Source organism: Musa acuminata, chromosome BXJ3-9 (genome assembly GCF_036884655.1).
Source record: "Musa acuminata AAA Group cultivar baxijiao chromosome BXJ3-9, Cavendish_Baxijiao_AAA, whole genome shotgun sequence".
Classification (NCBI taxonomy): Eukaryota; Viridiplantae; Streptophyta; class Magnoliopsida; order Zingiberales; family Musaceae; genus Musa; species Musa acuminata.
Window position 1 is genome coordinate 38,319,959 of NC_088357.1, and position 13,680 is coordinate 38,333,638.

The following is a 13,680-nucleotide window of genomic DNA, read 5'->3' on the forward strand; positions in this document are numbered from 1 at the left end:
GCTGATTGCATTCATAGCTAGTTATTTTGTTCTTTTTAAGTTTATTTTTATTCTTTGATTCTTGTTTTATAAACTTTTTAAATTTAATTATTAGAAGTTCAAGATCATCATTATCATCATCATCATCATCACTTGAGTTATCACTCAAGTGGTATTCTATTGTTTGAAGTATCAAATCCTTCTTATTCTTTGGAAGATAATTCTCATATTCATCATGTTCAATATAAGTCATTTCATAGGTCATCAAAGACCCGATAAGTTCTTCAAGTGGAAACTTGTTTAAGTATTTTGCCTCTTGTATTGTAGTTACTTTCGAATCTCAATTTTTAGAAAGAGATCATAAAACTTTATTAACAAGTTTAATATTCAAAAAATATTTATCAAAAGCTTTTAAACCATTGATGACATACATAAAATGAGTATACATGTCTCTAATAGTTTCGCTTGGTTTCATATGAAACAACTCAAAATCATGCATCAAAATATTTATCTTAGAATCGTTAACTCTACTAGTGCCTTCATATGTGATTTCAAGAGTATGCTAAATATTGTGTGCAGTTTCATAAATAGAAATCTAATTAAATTTATTTTTATTTAGAGCATAAAACAAAGCATTTATCACTTTAGCATTCAAAGAAAAATTTTTCTTCTCCAAATCATTCCATTCGTTCATTGGATTAGAAGACTTTTGAAAATCATTTTCAATGATATTCCATAAATTAAAATATAAAGAAAGCAAGAAAACTCTCATTCGAGTTTTTTAATATGTGTCATCCATCTCATTGAACATAGGAGGACGAATGATAGAGTGACCCTCTTAAAGTTAAAAAAAATTATCTCTCTTGGGTGTTAAACCAAATGAAAAAAATATGGCTTTGATATCAACTGTTAGGACCAAGTCGGCACTAAAAGGGGGGGTGAATTAATACTGACATAAAAATTACGTCGATTTGAAAACTTGTTCAATATAAAAAAATTATTTTAATAAAGCCTGTATCGGAAAGTTTTTTCGCTTGACTTAGAGGAAATGAAAAGTGAAGTAAGCAGCTAAATAAGCAATAAAAGTAAGCAGCAAAGGAAAAGAGCACACCAGATTTATAATAGTTAGGTTATCGTGGCCCACATCCACTCTCGATTCCTCCTCCGTTGAGGCCACCGACGTCCATTATCGGTCTTCCTTTAATGGGTGAATACCAACTACCCTCTTACAACACTATCTCCTTTTCATAGGTTTAGGAGATAACCTTTACATGTCACTTTTTTACAAGTAGTCCCTCACACACCACCATTAAGACTAACTCTAAGCACTAAGAGGAGGAAACTCAAAATTTTGGCATAGTTTACTTAGTTTTTTTCTCAAGAATTCTTACTCCTTTCTTGCTACCCAAGTAGGCTATTTATAAACCCTAAATAGTTTTAAAAATGAAGTCAAAAATTTAAATTTCTTGGTCTTCCGAGTACAAGCGGTACCACCGCTTGCATTGGGTAGTACCACCACCTAGTCTGGTGATACCACCGCTTGACACATTTTCACTAGGGGGTACCACCACCCAGTCTAGTGGTACAACCGCCTAAAAGCCTTAGAGACTGGGTTTTTTGAGTTTTCTAACTCCTAAGTTCCATTGCCTGGCCCAACTTTTTGGTCATTGAATGAGCCTCCCAATGAGCCCAAATCGTCCCAATTAAGTTCTAATTAGCCCTTAATTAAGTTAGCATGATTACACTAAAAGCTAACTCAATTAGCCCCCTAAACTACTTCAATCTTAGATAAATGATTACAAAGCATGAATCCTTTGTCTAGCATATCATTGGTTCATTCGACACTTTGTCTGATCCTTCGGTGCACCGTCTTCTTCTTTAACGTATTGCCCAATCGGCATGTTGACTCCTACAACTTCTAATTTTCTTGGTGCAATGTCTAATCCTTCGTCCCGATGCCCGAATTCATAACACAAAGTCTTCTACCGACACGTCGATCGATCCTCTAGCCCGACGTCTGATCTTCTGACATGTTCACTCTGGCCCAACATTCGATTCCTCCTACTTTAATCAATTTGCCTCTCCTTGATTGAAGCTAGTCCTGCATCACTCAAAACATAGATTAGATCACAAACTCATCAATTGATTTCATTATCAAAATCCGAGATTCAACAAGAGATCCAATACCTAATAGGGCAAGATCCATAGGCTAGAGCTTCCCTCACATAACAGGCCTAGAGATTTAAGGAGCATTGTCGCATCCCTACTATATGGATCACCGCTAGAGAGGATGACACTTGACCTCCATCACCCTCTCCTATCGATCTACGAGGATTCAGGGATATACGATCTCCCTAGGTAAAACACTATCTCACACATAGTTTTTTGTTTTAGCAAGTTTTATGCACCAATCTTCACATGACGACGAACACATATTTGAAAAATTTATGGATTTTTTGTTTTATGTTCTTCCACTATGCATGTGATGTCGCCCCTTAGATTCCCTACATGGTTTCACTTGGCTTCTTTCTAAATAATTCATAACTATGCACCAAGAGATTAATCTTATATTCTTTTACTCTACTTATGCCTTCATGAGTAACTTCAATTGTATGTCAAATATCATATGTAGTTAGAAATATAATTAAACTTATTTTTATTTAAAATATAAAATAAAATATTCATAACTTTAGTATTTAAATAAAACTTTTTCTTCTCAAGATCATTCCATTCATTCATTGGTTTAGAGGATTTTTAAAACCAAACTCAACAATGTTCCATAGATCAAAATCCGTGAAAAGCAAGAAAATCTGTATTCATGTTTTCCAATATGTATAGTCCATCCCATGAAACATAGGAGGATGAGTGATAGAGTGACCCTCTTGATTACCAAAACAATCATTAAATTTCTCTTGGGTGTTAATCTAACTGAGAGAACTAGGCTCTAATACCAATTGTTAGGATAGTAAAGGCACTAGGGGGTGAATTAGTACTTTCTAAATAACATTTCGATTTAAAATTTTCAATCGATGAAACCCATACCAGAAATGCATTTAACTTAAAATGTGAGTAAGAGTAGTGAGTAACTAATCAATTAGTAATAGTAAGGAAAAGTATAAAGAGAAATGCAAACTAGATTTATAGTGATTCGGTTGTCTTGACCTGCGTCTACTCTCGATTCTTTTTCCTTCGAAACCACCAGCTTTCACTATCGATATTCTTTCAATGGATGAAGATCAGCTACCTTTGTTACAACTCTTTCTAATTTTCACAAGTTTAGGAGAGAACCCTTACACCCTTCTTATACAAAAGACCTCACACCTCCCTTAGAATAACTTTTAAACTCAAGGACGAAGAGACTCAATACTTTTTAAGAGTATACAATACTTTAAAACCACAAGTTTTTCATGTTTTGTTAAGTAAGTATGAGTGAGATATTTATAGGCCCTAAATGGCTTCAGAAATGGAGCAAAAAATTTAAATCTACGAGTTTTCAAAGTATTGGCAGTACCACTACATGTATTGGGCGGTACTACTGCTTGACAGCCCAAGTACTAGTGGTACCATTGCCTACCTGGGTAGTATTACCATTTGACATAGCCTGAGAGAGTTCTGATAGTACCCCCATCAGTTTGGGCAGTACTACCACTGACCCTAGCGGTACCACCGTCGGGTTTTTTGGAAAAGTATAATTCATACTTTCTAACTCACAAGCGGTACCACTGCATGGACTAGCGGTGTCACCGCTTGGCCTAACCTCAAGTCACTGAATTGGTCTTCCAATAGGCACAATTCAATCATGATTCAGGCCCAATGGGCTCTTAATTAAGTTGGTATTGTTACACCCAAAACTAACTCAATTAGAGTCTAAACTACTTCGATCAAGACATAATAATTACAATCATGAAGCCTACATTGTCCGGCATATTATTAGTTCATCTGGCACTTCGTCCGAACTTCCAACATGTCATTCTTTCCTTCGGCATATTATCCGATCCATCGGCATGTTGACCTCCTGCAACATCCGATCTTCTTGGCGTAATGCCCGATCCTTTTGGCCCAATCTCTGATCTCTGACATGATGAACTTTGGCCCAATATATGATTCTTCTGCTTTAATCGATATGTCTTTCCATTATCGAAGTTTATCCTATGGTACTTTTTTTAAACACTCATTAGTTCATAGACTTATCAATTGATTTCATCATCAAAATATGAGATTTAAATAATAAGCTTATGACATAGAATGAACTTTTACATAGTTGTCTTAAGTAATTGAAACACTATGAGGTTATGCTAGAGATAAGCTCGAATAGATTTGCCTTAAGTAATTGCGTGTATCATAGATAGCTAGAGGAACAAATTATACTTGGTGACTCTAATTAAATTAGTCATACTATAGACCTAAAGATCAATTTCCATTTAGTCTGCTAAAGAAATCTTAAGTTTATTACTAAATGCTTTCTTTCGTGCATTTTTTAGCATATTACATTCCAAAGTTTATATGTAGAACGCATACGTAAATATCTACCAACTAATTCATGATCATGGGATAAATGAGAGAGAGAGGGGGGAGTTTATCCTTGCATATAAAAGTGAAAAGCAGAAAAGAAATTTTGCACTTGGCTAAACTAATATTTTGGCCATCATCCATTGTTATCCTTTCTCAAGAGTATCTGCTTCATGCAGAGTGTATAATCCTAAACCAAGATTAATAAAAATTATACAGAATGCTAAACTAATATTTTGGCCATTATCCATTGTTATCCATTATCATTGTTTTTTATATCCTTGTTATATTTGATAACTTAAACAAATTTGCTGCTAAAGTTACACAGAAGGCAAAAAAACTCCATCTAATGTTTGCAATCCTTAAAAACATTATGAGACTACAAATTTTCAATTAAGTTAAAAAGTCCAATTTATATCAATTAACTTCATAAATATTAGTTGATACAAAAGAAAGAACACAAATTTGAAATAGTTGAATATAATCTGATGTATACAAAGTACAAACAAATTAGTAGCAAAGCTGTGTGACCTTTTCTTCTCCCACAAGAAATTGCACATTTGTGTCATTACCTGTATTCATCATTGCAGAGACTTGATCCAGTTGCTGTGAGGTGTTATCCAACTGTGGTCATATATATACACATATGTATGCATGAGGGAGAGAGAGAGTTCATGGTTGCTTCTTATTCCAATCCCAACCTAGGCTTAAACTGTTCTGGGAAGAGCTCTGAGGTAACTAGACAATGGTATGTTGAATAAAGACACAGAAGTGGCAGTCTGTGCATGTTTGGGAGGCATGGAAGCATGGATTTTCTCCATTTTGGTGTGAACTTTGAAATGGCTTCCATGATGACAAGCTACAAATTTGGTTGTTTGGATTTTTTAGTGGAGATTTGCTTGTTCTGAATACTTTTGACTCTCAAATCATATTCTGATTGCTTATGTTTTCAGATCTGAAACAAGAGGGCTTTCACCTATGGTGAGTGTGGTTTTTAATGTTCGTTGTGCAAGCAGGAAGCAGCCATGAAGGTACCTGAAGGTACACCTCCCTTAGTAGGGCCTTACTGTTTTCTTCGATGTGTTCTTCTCTGCTAACTACTGTTGATTCACAAGATTTTAATGCTTGTCTGTTAGCAAGCACTTATATTCTCCTGCATATGATTTCTATGCTTCTTAAGCAGCTTTATATGTGCAAAATAAAGAAAAGAGTTGAACTCTTCGATTGTGTGTTGTTGCTTATGAAGATAAAACTGTATATATTAACCCTCTAAAATTTGTATATCGTATGAAGATAAAACTGTATATATTGACCGTCTAAAATCTGCAAGCCCTATGTAACTATCCTTTTAAGTTATCATCAAAACTATATATTTTTATTTCTGAATGAAAAAACCAAAGGCTTGAGTTAGATCGGTGACAACCAACGTAAAACTATATAGAATATGTTATAACGTCTGCTGCATACTTTTCGCATAAGCATTACAGTCAGAAATGACCTGTGCTTGCACCACTGATATTAAACTTGCAATTGCAAGTTGAGGTCATTTGCATGTGACATGTTGGAAGATCAGATGTGTGCATTCTTCTTTACGGCCATGGGCATATACAAGTCAAGGCTCATCTTAATCTATTTCTGGATGTTCTCAAGAAGAGCTACATGACCGGTCTATGTTCCAAAAGCTGGTTCCACGTGTAACCACGTGCAGACACAACCTGCACACCTTTAATCCAAGAATTTACCAACATAATTCAAGCAAATCCAAAATGGATTAGTACTTCTCTACAAAGCATGCTGAATTATGAACACCTTCATGTCATCCTTGTCCTGTCAAAACTGTCTGAAACCCACAACAAATCAGATTTCTGTGTTGAATGGTATCAGAGCCAAATTGTAGTAGCAACAGGACAACAATAGCTGTCATGTCTCACCACCAAGAAAACAACTGCAAGTGCACATCTTCTTATTCAATTATCCAGCCTAGCAAATACTTTTTCAGACCCTGGTTTTGTAATCCCTCTATATATATATTTGCCTGAAACTGAAGATGACAGCAAGCTGAGAAGCTGAGAATCCAAAACACCACCCAAGACTACAGAAGCCTTCAGAACTGCTTTGCCAACATCAAGCATCATGAGCAATGTTGCTGCTGCTGTTCTTGCCACCGCTTCCATCGATGTGAAGTCAGGAGGCAGAAGGCTCATACCGAGGCGGGGACAGATAAAGACCAGAATAGCAGCCACTGCAGTGCACTCTATCTCCTCCATGCTTCATAGGGCCTTACCTCAACTTTCACATCACAAATGAGTTGTTGTTTTATTGATGAAACTCTTCTATGTATATGTCATTCATTTGGCATCAATGATCAATGACAGTTTTTTGCAGATAGATTAGTATTTACAAGGTTCTATGAAATCCTATGACCAGATATTGTGCTTTGAGCTACATTGTGTTTGTTCTGTGCATCTTTGGCTCTGATGGGACCCAGAATTTGAGAATGCCTCTGGAAACTGTGTTATTCAGCTTTGCTTCAAGATTGTATTCAATCAACTGAGTTATGAAAACTCAAGAACAAGGAGGAATTGTGGGGATTTCTTTCTCTTTTTCCATGAGGACATCTAATGGTTTTGCCTACTGAGAGATGCCCTCTGTTCTGCTAAAAATATGAAGCTGGAATGACAATTCTTCACCTATGTCCTTCAATGTATCTCTCAGGTCTTAACCCTATAACTTCTTTCTTTACTTCCTCATGCAAGTAAATAACTCCATATCTTTATCCTCATCAGATATCAATGTGAATTTGTCTAGGACATTCTGGAGAACAAAGTCTACATTTGGAACATCACGTTTTCTAGCATATTTAGTCAAAATCTGGAGCAAAAGGACATTAAGCTACTAAAAATTAGTTGGAGCAATTATTATCAGAATAATCAATAAGAGTTCTCAAAAAATGCAACCAGCCAAACAACCTTCAATGTTCTCATAGTAGTCTTTCAGTGGAAGACAAGGATCTCCTCTTATCCAAAATAAAAAGAAAGGTTTGCACATATCTGTTCTGAAGATCCATTTTCTTTCCAACTTAATATGCGCTGCCCACAGAAATACTGCCTACCATAGGCACAACATTCTCCTATGAAGAACAAGAAAGTGAACACATCACCAAATCCACCCTGATGTAGACAACCCCACAATTGCTAACAAAGTCCAAGCAATCAGAAAACTCCCATAGATTCATAAACTGTATAATGTACCTCCTCTACCAACCAGACATAGAGTTGTAGGACACTCAGCAAACGTGTCTTCTTATGATAGATGAAAATGAAATCACCTGCTAAATAAAATTGTATAAATATATATTTTCAGCATTAGAAGAATTTTTGCTGGCATGTATTCCCACCAGAAACCAGTGCCAGAGCACAATTTCTCCACTAAAGACCAACTTATCACATAATTTACAAGGATTCTGTTTTGATGATCTATATAATAAGTATAATAATACAGCAAAGCAAGGTCTCCAAGTCTAAATATGCCATACAGAGAGCAGACAAAGTCCAGAATAGCAATTATGCAATACACTCAATTATATCCATACTACAATATTCATGTTCGCATGAATATTGTATAATACCAATAGCTTTCTTAGCAGCCAGCTTTGTTGAAGATTGAAGATTTTTTTTTTACTGTATCCACTAATTTAAATGATCAAAGACGATGTTATGTCATGCAACTCTTAAATAATACAATAAATTTGAATCATATATCTTGCTCTTGGGGCTGAGTTGCGTGAGTGCTATTTTTCTCTGCTGCTGCTACTACTGCTGCTGCTGCTGCTGCTGGGTTTATCTTCAGGCTCTTCATCATCGAAATCCTCAGGGAAGCTTGAGTTACTACTAGATGGCTTCACACCTATGTTGCTGAAGAGATTTCTGAACCATGTTCCCTGGGCACGAGCAGCAACACTACCTGAATCACTCGGGCCTTCTGATGTGGTGGGTGCATTTGAACCCACACCTGAGATGAACCTATAAGCTACTCTGCTAGCATTTATAATTTCAGCTTTTGCTTGTTGCAGCTGTAACCCACAAAAGAAGAGGACAAAGACACCAGCATCAAATTAAAGCTGCTACATCTATGGTGGCAACAAATCACACAAGAACCATAATTTTCTAATTCTGCATATGACACTGCCAAGTATGTCACTAAGTGCTTCAGTATGCTGTAAGCCAATACAGCAGGATTCAGTCAGCAGATGCAACTGATAACAACTGATACAAACACATATACAAAAACTGGCAGGCGATGGAAATCCAGCTTAAAACAATCATATGTACTTAAAAATATCGGTTGGCAATGGATGAATGCATTTTGCTAACACATTCAATCCTATTTTACCTTAAGTAAGAAAGTTGAATAACTTGTAGTTGATACCCAGCTTCTTTACTTTCCAACTGGACTTAAACCAGCCAATTTAAGCTATATACAGATAGAATCTGGTCCATTAACAAAAAATCCTGATCTGATTCCATAAATCTGTGAATCAACTATGAGCCAGTTTTGTCATATTTACTGGACAATCAAACATCTCATCCGAGAACATACTCAATTACAGTTGAAATTTTTTTTTATGTACATCCTAGGTCACCAACATCAAGTGGTAACCATATCTACAGGTGTGTTTATTTATTAGAAAATGTTTAAGATGAAATTATATAGTTGCTAATTAGATCTATCATACATGAACTGAATTGAGATTGATCTATGATTGATGCTATTATTATTCGGATTAGTAATATTCTGATTAATTGATCAGATTCCCTACTATATCAAATCCACTAATAGACTTGTTATCAAACTGTTTTGGCCCTCTTGTATCAAAATAATGTATTGAGTAAGCTGCGATTATATCGACTGAGGTAAAACTGTGAAGCCTAACACGGTGTCGAAACCAATCTCTGATAGGCATGAGCTGTAATTGTACCAGGCCTATGTGAAGTGGGATAATTGACAATTACCAGTCTTGCAATCTAAAGGCACAATTTTCTCTACTCTCATAATAATAGCCTCTTCTTTTGGAACCTCTTTTAGCCTACAACTCACTACTAGCACATGATGTGTGCGCCGAACAATCTCTCTTGATCCTTAAGGGGCACATTCCAGAGTCCCAAGGACTCCTATTCATTGTAAAAAAGAAATGGATATGAAAATTATCGAGAACAAAAATATCCTAAACCAAAAGTAATTCTTGATATTGTCATGACTTTCCATAACCCTTGCGATATATATAGTTTCAGCAAAAGCAGTAGCTTATTGACTGCCTATCTAATTAAATAACTAAGGAAGGTATAAATCTAAGGTTAACTCAGGTTCTCAAGTATCTGAGCATAGGATTTTCAAACACAAGTTCTGAGAAGTTCTTTTAAGACAAGATAATTATGCAGGTATTAGGAACAACCCACATAATATAAGGAAGCAGAAGGGTGAGGCCTAATTCAGCACTTTATGGCTTCAAGCTTTCAAGGGTAAACAAACTTCAAAAGGAAATATCATTTTTCTCTACAACTACAGCTGGGGCTGTTGTTTTTGCACATAAAAAAGGGTTTATTTATATAGAAATCATGTACATGTGCAACAACTAAGTGGCAGTAGCTTAGGAAGGAACCCACGTAGAACAAGCAACAATAAGGGTTGATTGGCAGTGCTCGACCCTACTTTTCCTTTCAACCATCAAGCCCGTTCTTGTAATATGAAAATCCAGGGTCAGGCTTCATCCTCATGAAAGATCATATACTATGTACTATTCAGTGCTCATGACTCCATTTAGTGTAATGATTTGTTCATTGATCCTAAGAATCCAATATCAAGCATCATTGTTTGTTCTGACTTCTGATAGCATAAATACCATCAAATGACACGAAGGCATTGGCATAACAAAATCTATCAACCATTTGCTATTTGTGTAAAGTGCCAACAAGGTGGAAACTACCTCAAACATGAAACAAATCATGAGATATCTTTACTTCTGAAATTAAAATGCAATTACTGCATAAACAGAGACATGCATTAAACCCCAAACAAGATATACTAAATCAAAATTCGAACAATCACTATTTTGCTGAGATCCTTTTATAAAGAACAAGCTGAATTAAACGGAAAAACCTACAAAGTAGAAAAATTACTTCTTACCTTGAATGCTGTGATTTCTGCAACTTCCATGGCAGCATCACCAGCATTTGCTAACCGATTCACCCATGCTGCAGGCATGAGATTATTATAAATATGGTAGAGAAGAATAATATCATTGAATTTGATGATATGATCTATGTAGCGAATATAATTGAAAGTAAACTAAAAATAGCATAAAGACATCAATCAACTTTTCAAGACACTATATACATCCTCTGAATATTATACATTCTTCTAATTCATTAACTGCCTAAATATGTCTCTTAGAAGAGACCTCCAACACTAAGGAAATAATTTACAAAAAGAAATTTACCTGGATTCTCCGTTGTGCTTGTTAGTATATAGCTCCTCAAAAGTCAACAACAACAACAACTAATGCTAGGAATAAATATTCAGAAGTCTGGATGGTTTAACGAGACAAAAGTCCAGTAGCAATCATTGAGGAAGTCTCACAGAGAAAAGGAATAAAGTGTCCCAAATGGAGTACAGCAAGATACAAAACAAACACTTTCAAATTCCAAAAATTGTCTAATGACAGAAAAGACCATTCAACTTACAAGAGAACTTATCAATAGACAAAACAATTCAACGACCAAAACCTGATGGATTCAAGCTTCAGTCCTATCGAAAAAGTTTGTCAAAAAGCCAAAGACATGAGTAATTTTCATATTTATGTAAAAGACAAGCTATCAGAAATGAGAAAGAAGAGAAGAAAGAGGATATGTCAATTTTCTTTCTGCTTCTCTTCTTTTTTTGTTTCATTATTCTTTTATCTTTCTATTGTGAACCCATTCAGATTAGAATGTGTTATATGGCTTGTGAGTATTAGACTGTTAATTGTTTTGGTGGAGCTAAATCTCATCCTTTCAGTTATTCCCCCAGTAAAGTGGCTCCCATTATATTGAGCCAGTCCACGATAATTCCTTGTTCAAATGACCCATGTCTTGCGTGCAGGGCTAATGACACGAATAATAGAGAGAGAGAAACAGATACAAGAGACTTTTACCTCAGAAGATTAAAAGAGTTGGAGAAAGACAGGGTGAGAAAAAAGAAGCCCTTGACCTATTCAATAAAATATATTTTTAATAAAATGTATGGTCAATAACCCTGTGTTTGCTTATCTAAAATCAGAAACTATAAACAAAGCATAAAGAAATCTCAATGAGCACAACATCAAGTCTTGACATGTGAAATCGAGTATTTGCATCCAACATTACCAAATGAAGTACCTGACTGACCTGGAAGTTTTGGAACATCAAGCATTTCACAGAAAGCATCACAGAAGTGGTTGCAATTTCTTGAAAGCAGATCATATGAACTTCCACGCCATTCTCTGCTTAGTTCCCTCAAGATTTGATTCGCCGTGAATATGGAACAAGTTGTCTCTCCAAGGACAATTGATTCTCGATAACTATACATAGGATTTTTACATGGTTGACAACTGAAAACTCCACTACCATATTCACAAAAACCAAATGACCATTCTTCATCACCGTATACCTGACAATTACAAAAAAGAAAAAGCAAGCAAATTACTAGTAGAATCATGACTTAAATTGTCTTTCACATATGGACAAAAGATAAAGAAAGAAAAATGACTTCTTACTTACCTAGAAATAAAATGATAACGAAGTTATGATGAAAAATAAAAAAATAAGTGGAAAGAAACCAACAAAGTTTAATCAAAAGTAATCAAATGACTCCAGAAAGATAACCTCTTTGATCATTAAAAACCTTCCCATATATTCTTCCATAAAATCGACGCACTTTCTCTCCCTGCTTCTGATAGAAACAATAACCACACTGTCAAATGTCAAATTATTTGTACTTAAAATGAGCAACTTTGTGCCTTCAAATTTTCCGTAAAAACCAAAACTAGGAACCACAATCTCTGTCACATTCTCCTTCCAAATCAGTGTATTCCACGCAAATGGTGTCTAATTACAATGGAAAGCCTCCCTGACCAATGCCAACTCACCAATAACTACCCAAGGAAATAAGAAGAAATAACGAAACTGGAACTCCAGAAAGGAAACCTTCTGGATCCTCCTATGCATTTCTTTAGGACGATTCCTCTTGCTCCGTCCAGTAAAAAATATTCCTATTTGATCAGGTTTTTATAAAAGAAATAGAAAATTATTTTCATAATGAAATTTTTATGCTAAAAGTTAGTTTTTTTTGTGCCTTGTGCATTGGCATTCATATAGCTCTCACCAATCACCTCGATTTCCCTCTAGTTCTCCTAACAAATCACTGGGATCCGTGCAAAAGGTGGTTAATTACAAATACAGAGTAAACACCTAATCCAATCAATGCCCACTACCCAAAATACCCCCCGCTTCAAAGAAAAGGTAAGATCTCGGACAAATCCAAGAACAATTTCAACGGAGAAGAACACGGGGTGGAAGGGAAGAGAGGGACCTGGATAGAGCTATGGAAGATGCCGCCGACGCCGATGCCGTCCTTGAAGAAGCGGTTGATGTGGAGGATGGTGTTGTTGGCCTTCTCCGACCCACTGTTGGTCACGTCGTACACATGCGCCACCACCTCCTTCATCATCGTCTGCCTCTTCCTCTCTCTCTCTTCTCTCTAGACAACAAAGGAAACTAGAATTAATGATGTTTGCGAAGAATCAAGCCTCCGCCAAGCGTCGCCTTCTTCGTCTCTTTCCCTTCCCCCTCTGCGTTCTCTCTCCCGTCGGTTCTCCGTTCCGTTATGTCGGTTTCATGTTTAACGCGGATTTGAGGTACGTCACAAATGTTTTACTCATCCTACGTGGAGAGAAAATAACGACGCGGAATGTGGGTCCCACTTAAGACAGTGGCCCCGAAACAGAGCTAACCAATCTAAGTCGACTCCCCGAAATGCCTCAAATTCCTTATAAGATTAAATGACTATAATGCCTTTTATTACGCCTCCGCACGCAATTTGTTTCTCCACTCTCTCTCTCTCTCTCTCTCTCTCTCACAGACACACACACACACCGGAATTATAGATCGATGTCAGATC

The 13,680-nt window shown here is 36.1% G+C and overlaps 1 protein-coding gene across 2 annotated transcripts; it reads right to left on the bottom strand.

Annotated features, from left to right (window-relative positions):
* Positions 1-7,908: 7,908 nt before the first annotated feature.
* LOC135649380 (uncharacterized) lies at positions 7,909-13,396 on the bottom strand. Of its 2 annotated transcripts, none has more exons than XM_065167667.1 (4): positions 13,093-13,396; positions 11,901-12,171; positions 10,672-10,739; positions 7,909-8,560 (listed from the first exon to the last, which is right to left on the bottom strand). In XM_065167667.1, exons 1-4 carry the CDS (start codon positions 13,228-13,230, stop codon positions 8,279-8,281), a joined length of 759 nt encoding a protein of 252 aa, XP_065023739.1. In that variant the 5' UTR covers positions 13,231-13,396; the 3' UTR covers positions 7,909-8,278. The 2 variants fall into 2 exon arrangements, with proteins under 2 accessions (XP_065023739.1, XP_065023740.1); XM_065167668.1 differs by having other exon boundaries at positions 11,910-12,171; positions 13,093-13,395.
* Between the last annotated feature and the right edge of the window lie 284 nt (positions 13,397-13,680).

Excerpts from the sequence above, each read along its gene's own strand:
- LOC135649380 (XM_065167667.1), bottom strand. The coding sequence starts at position 13,230 with ATGATGAAGGAGGTGGTGGCGCATGTGTACGACGTGACCAACAGTGGG. Across the intron at positions 12,172-13,092 it reads TCTTCCATAGCTCTATCCAG|GTATACGGTGATGAAGAATG; the intron begins GTCCCTCTCTTC and ends TGTAATTGTCAG. Across the intron at positions 8,561-10,671 it reads CAGAAATCACAGCATTCAAG|CTGCAACAAGCAAAAGCTGA; the intron begins GTAAGAAGTAAT and ends TGTGGGTTACAG.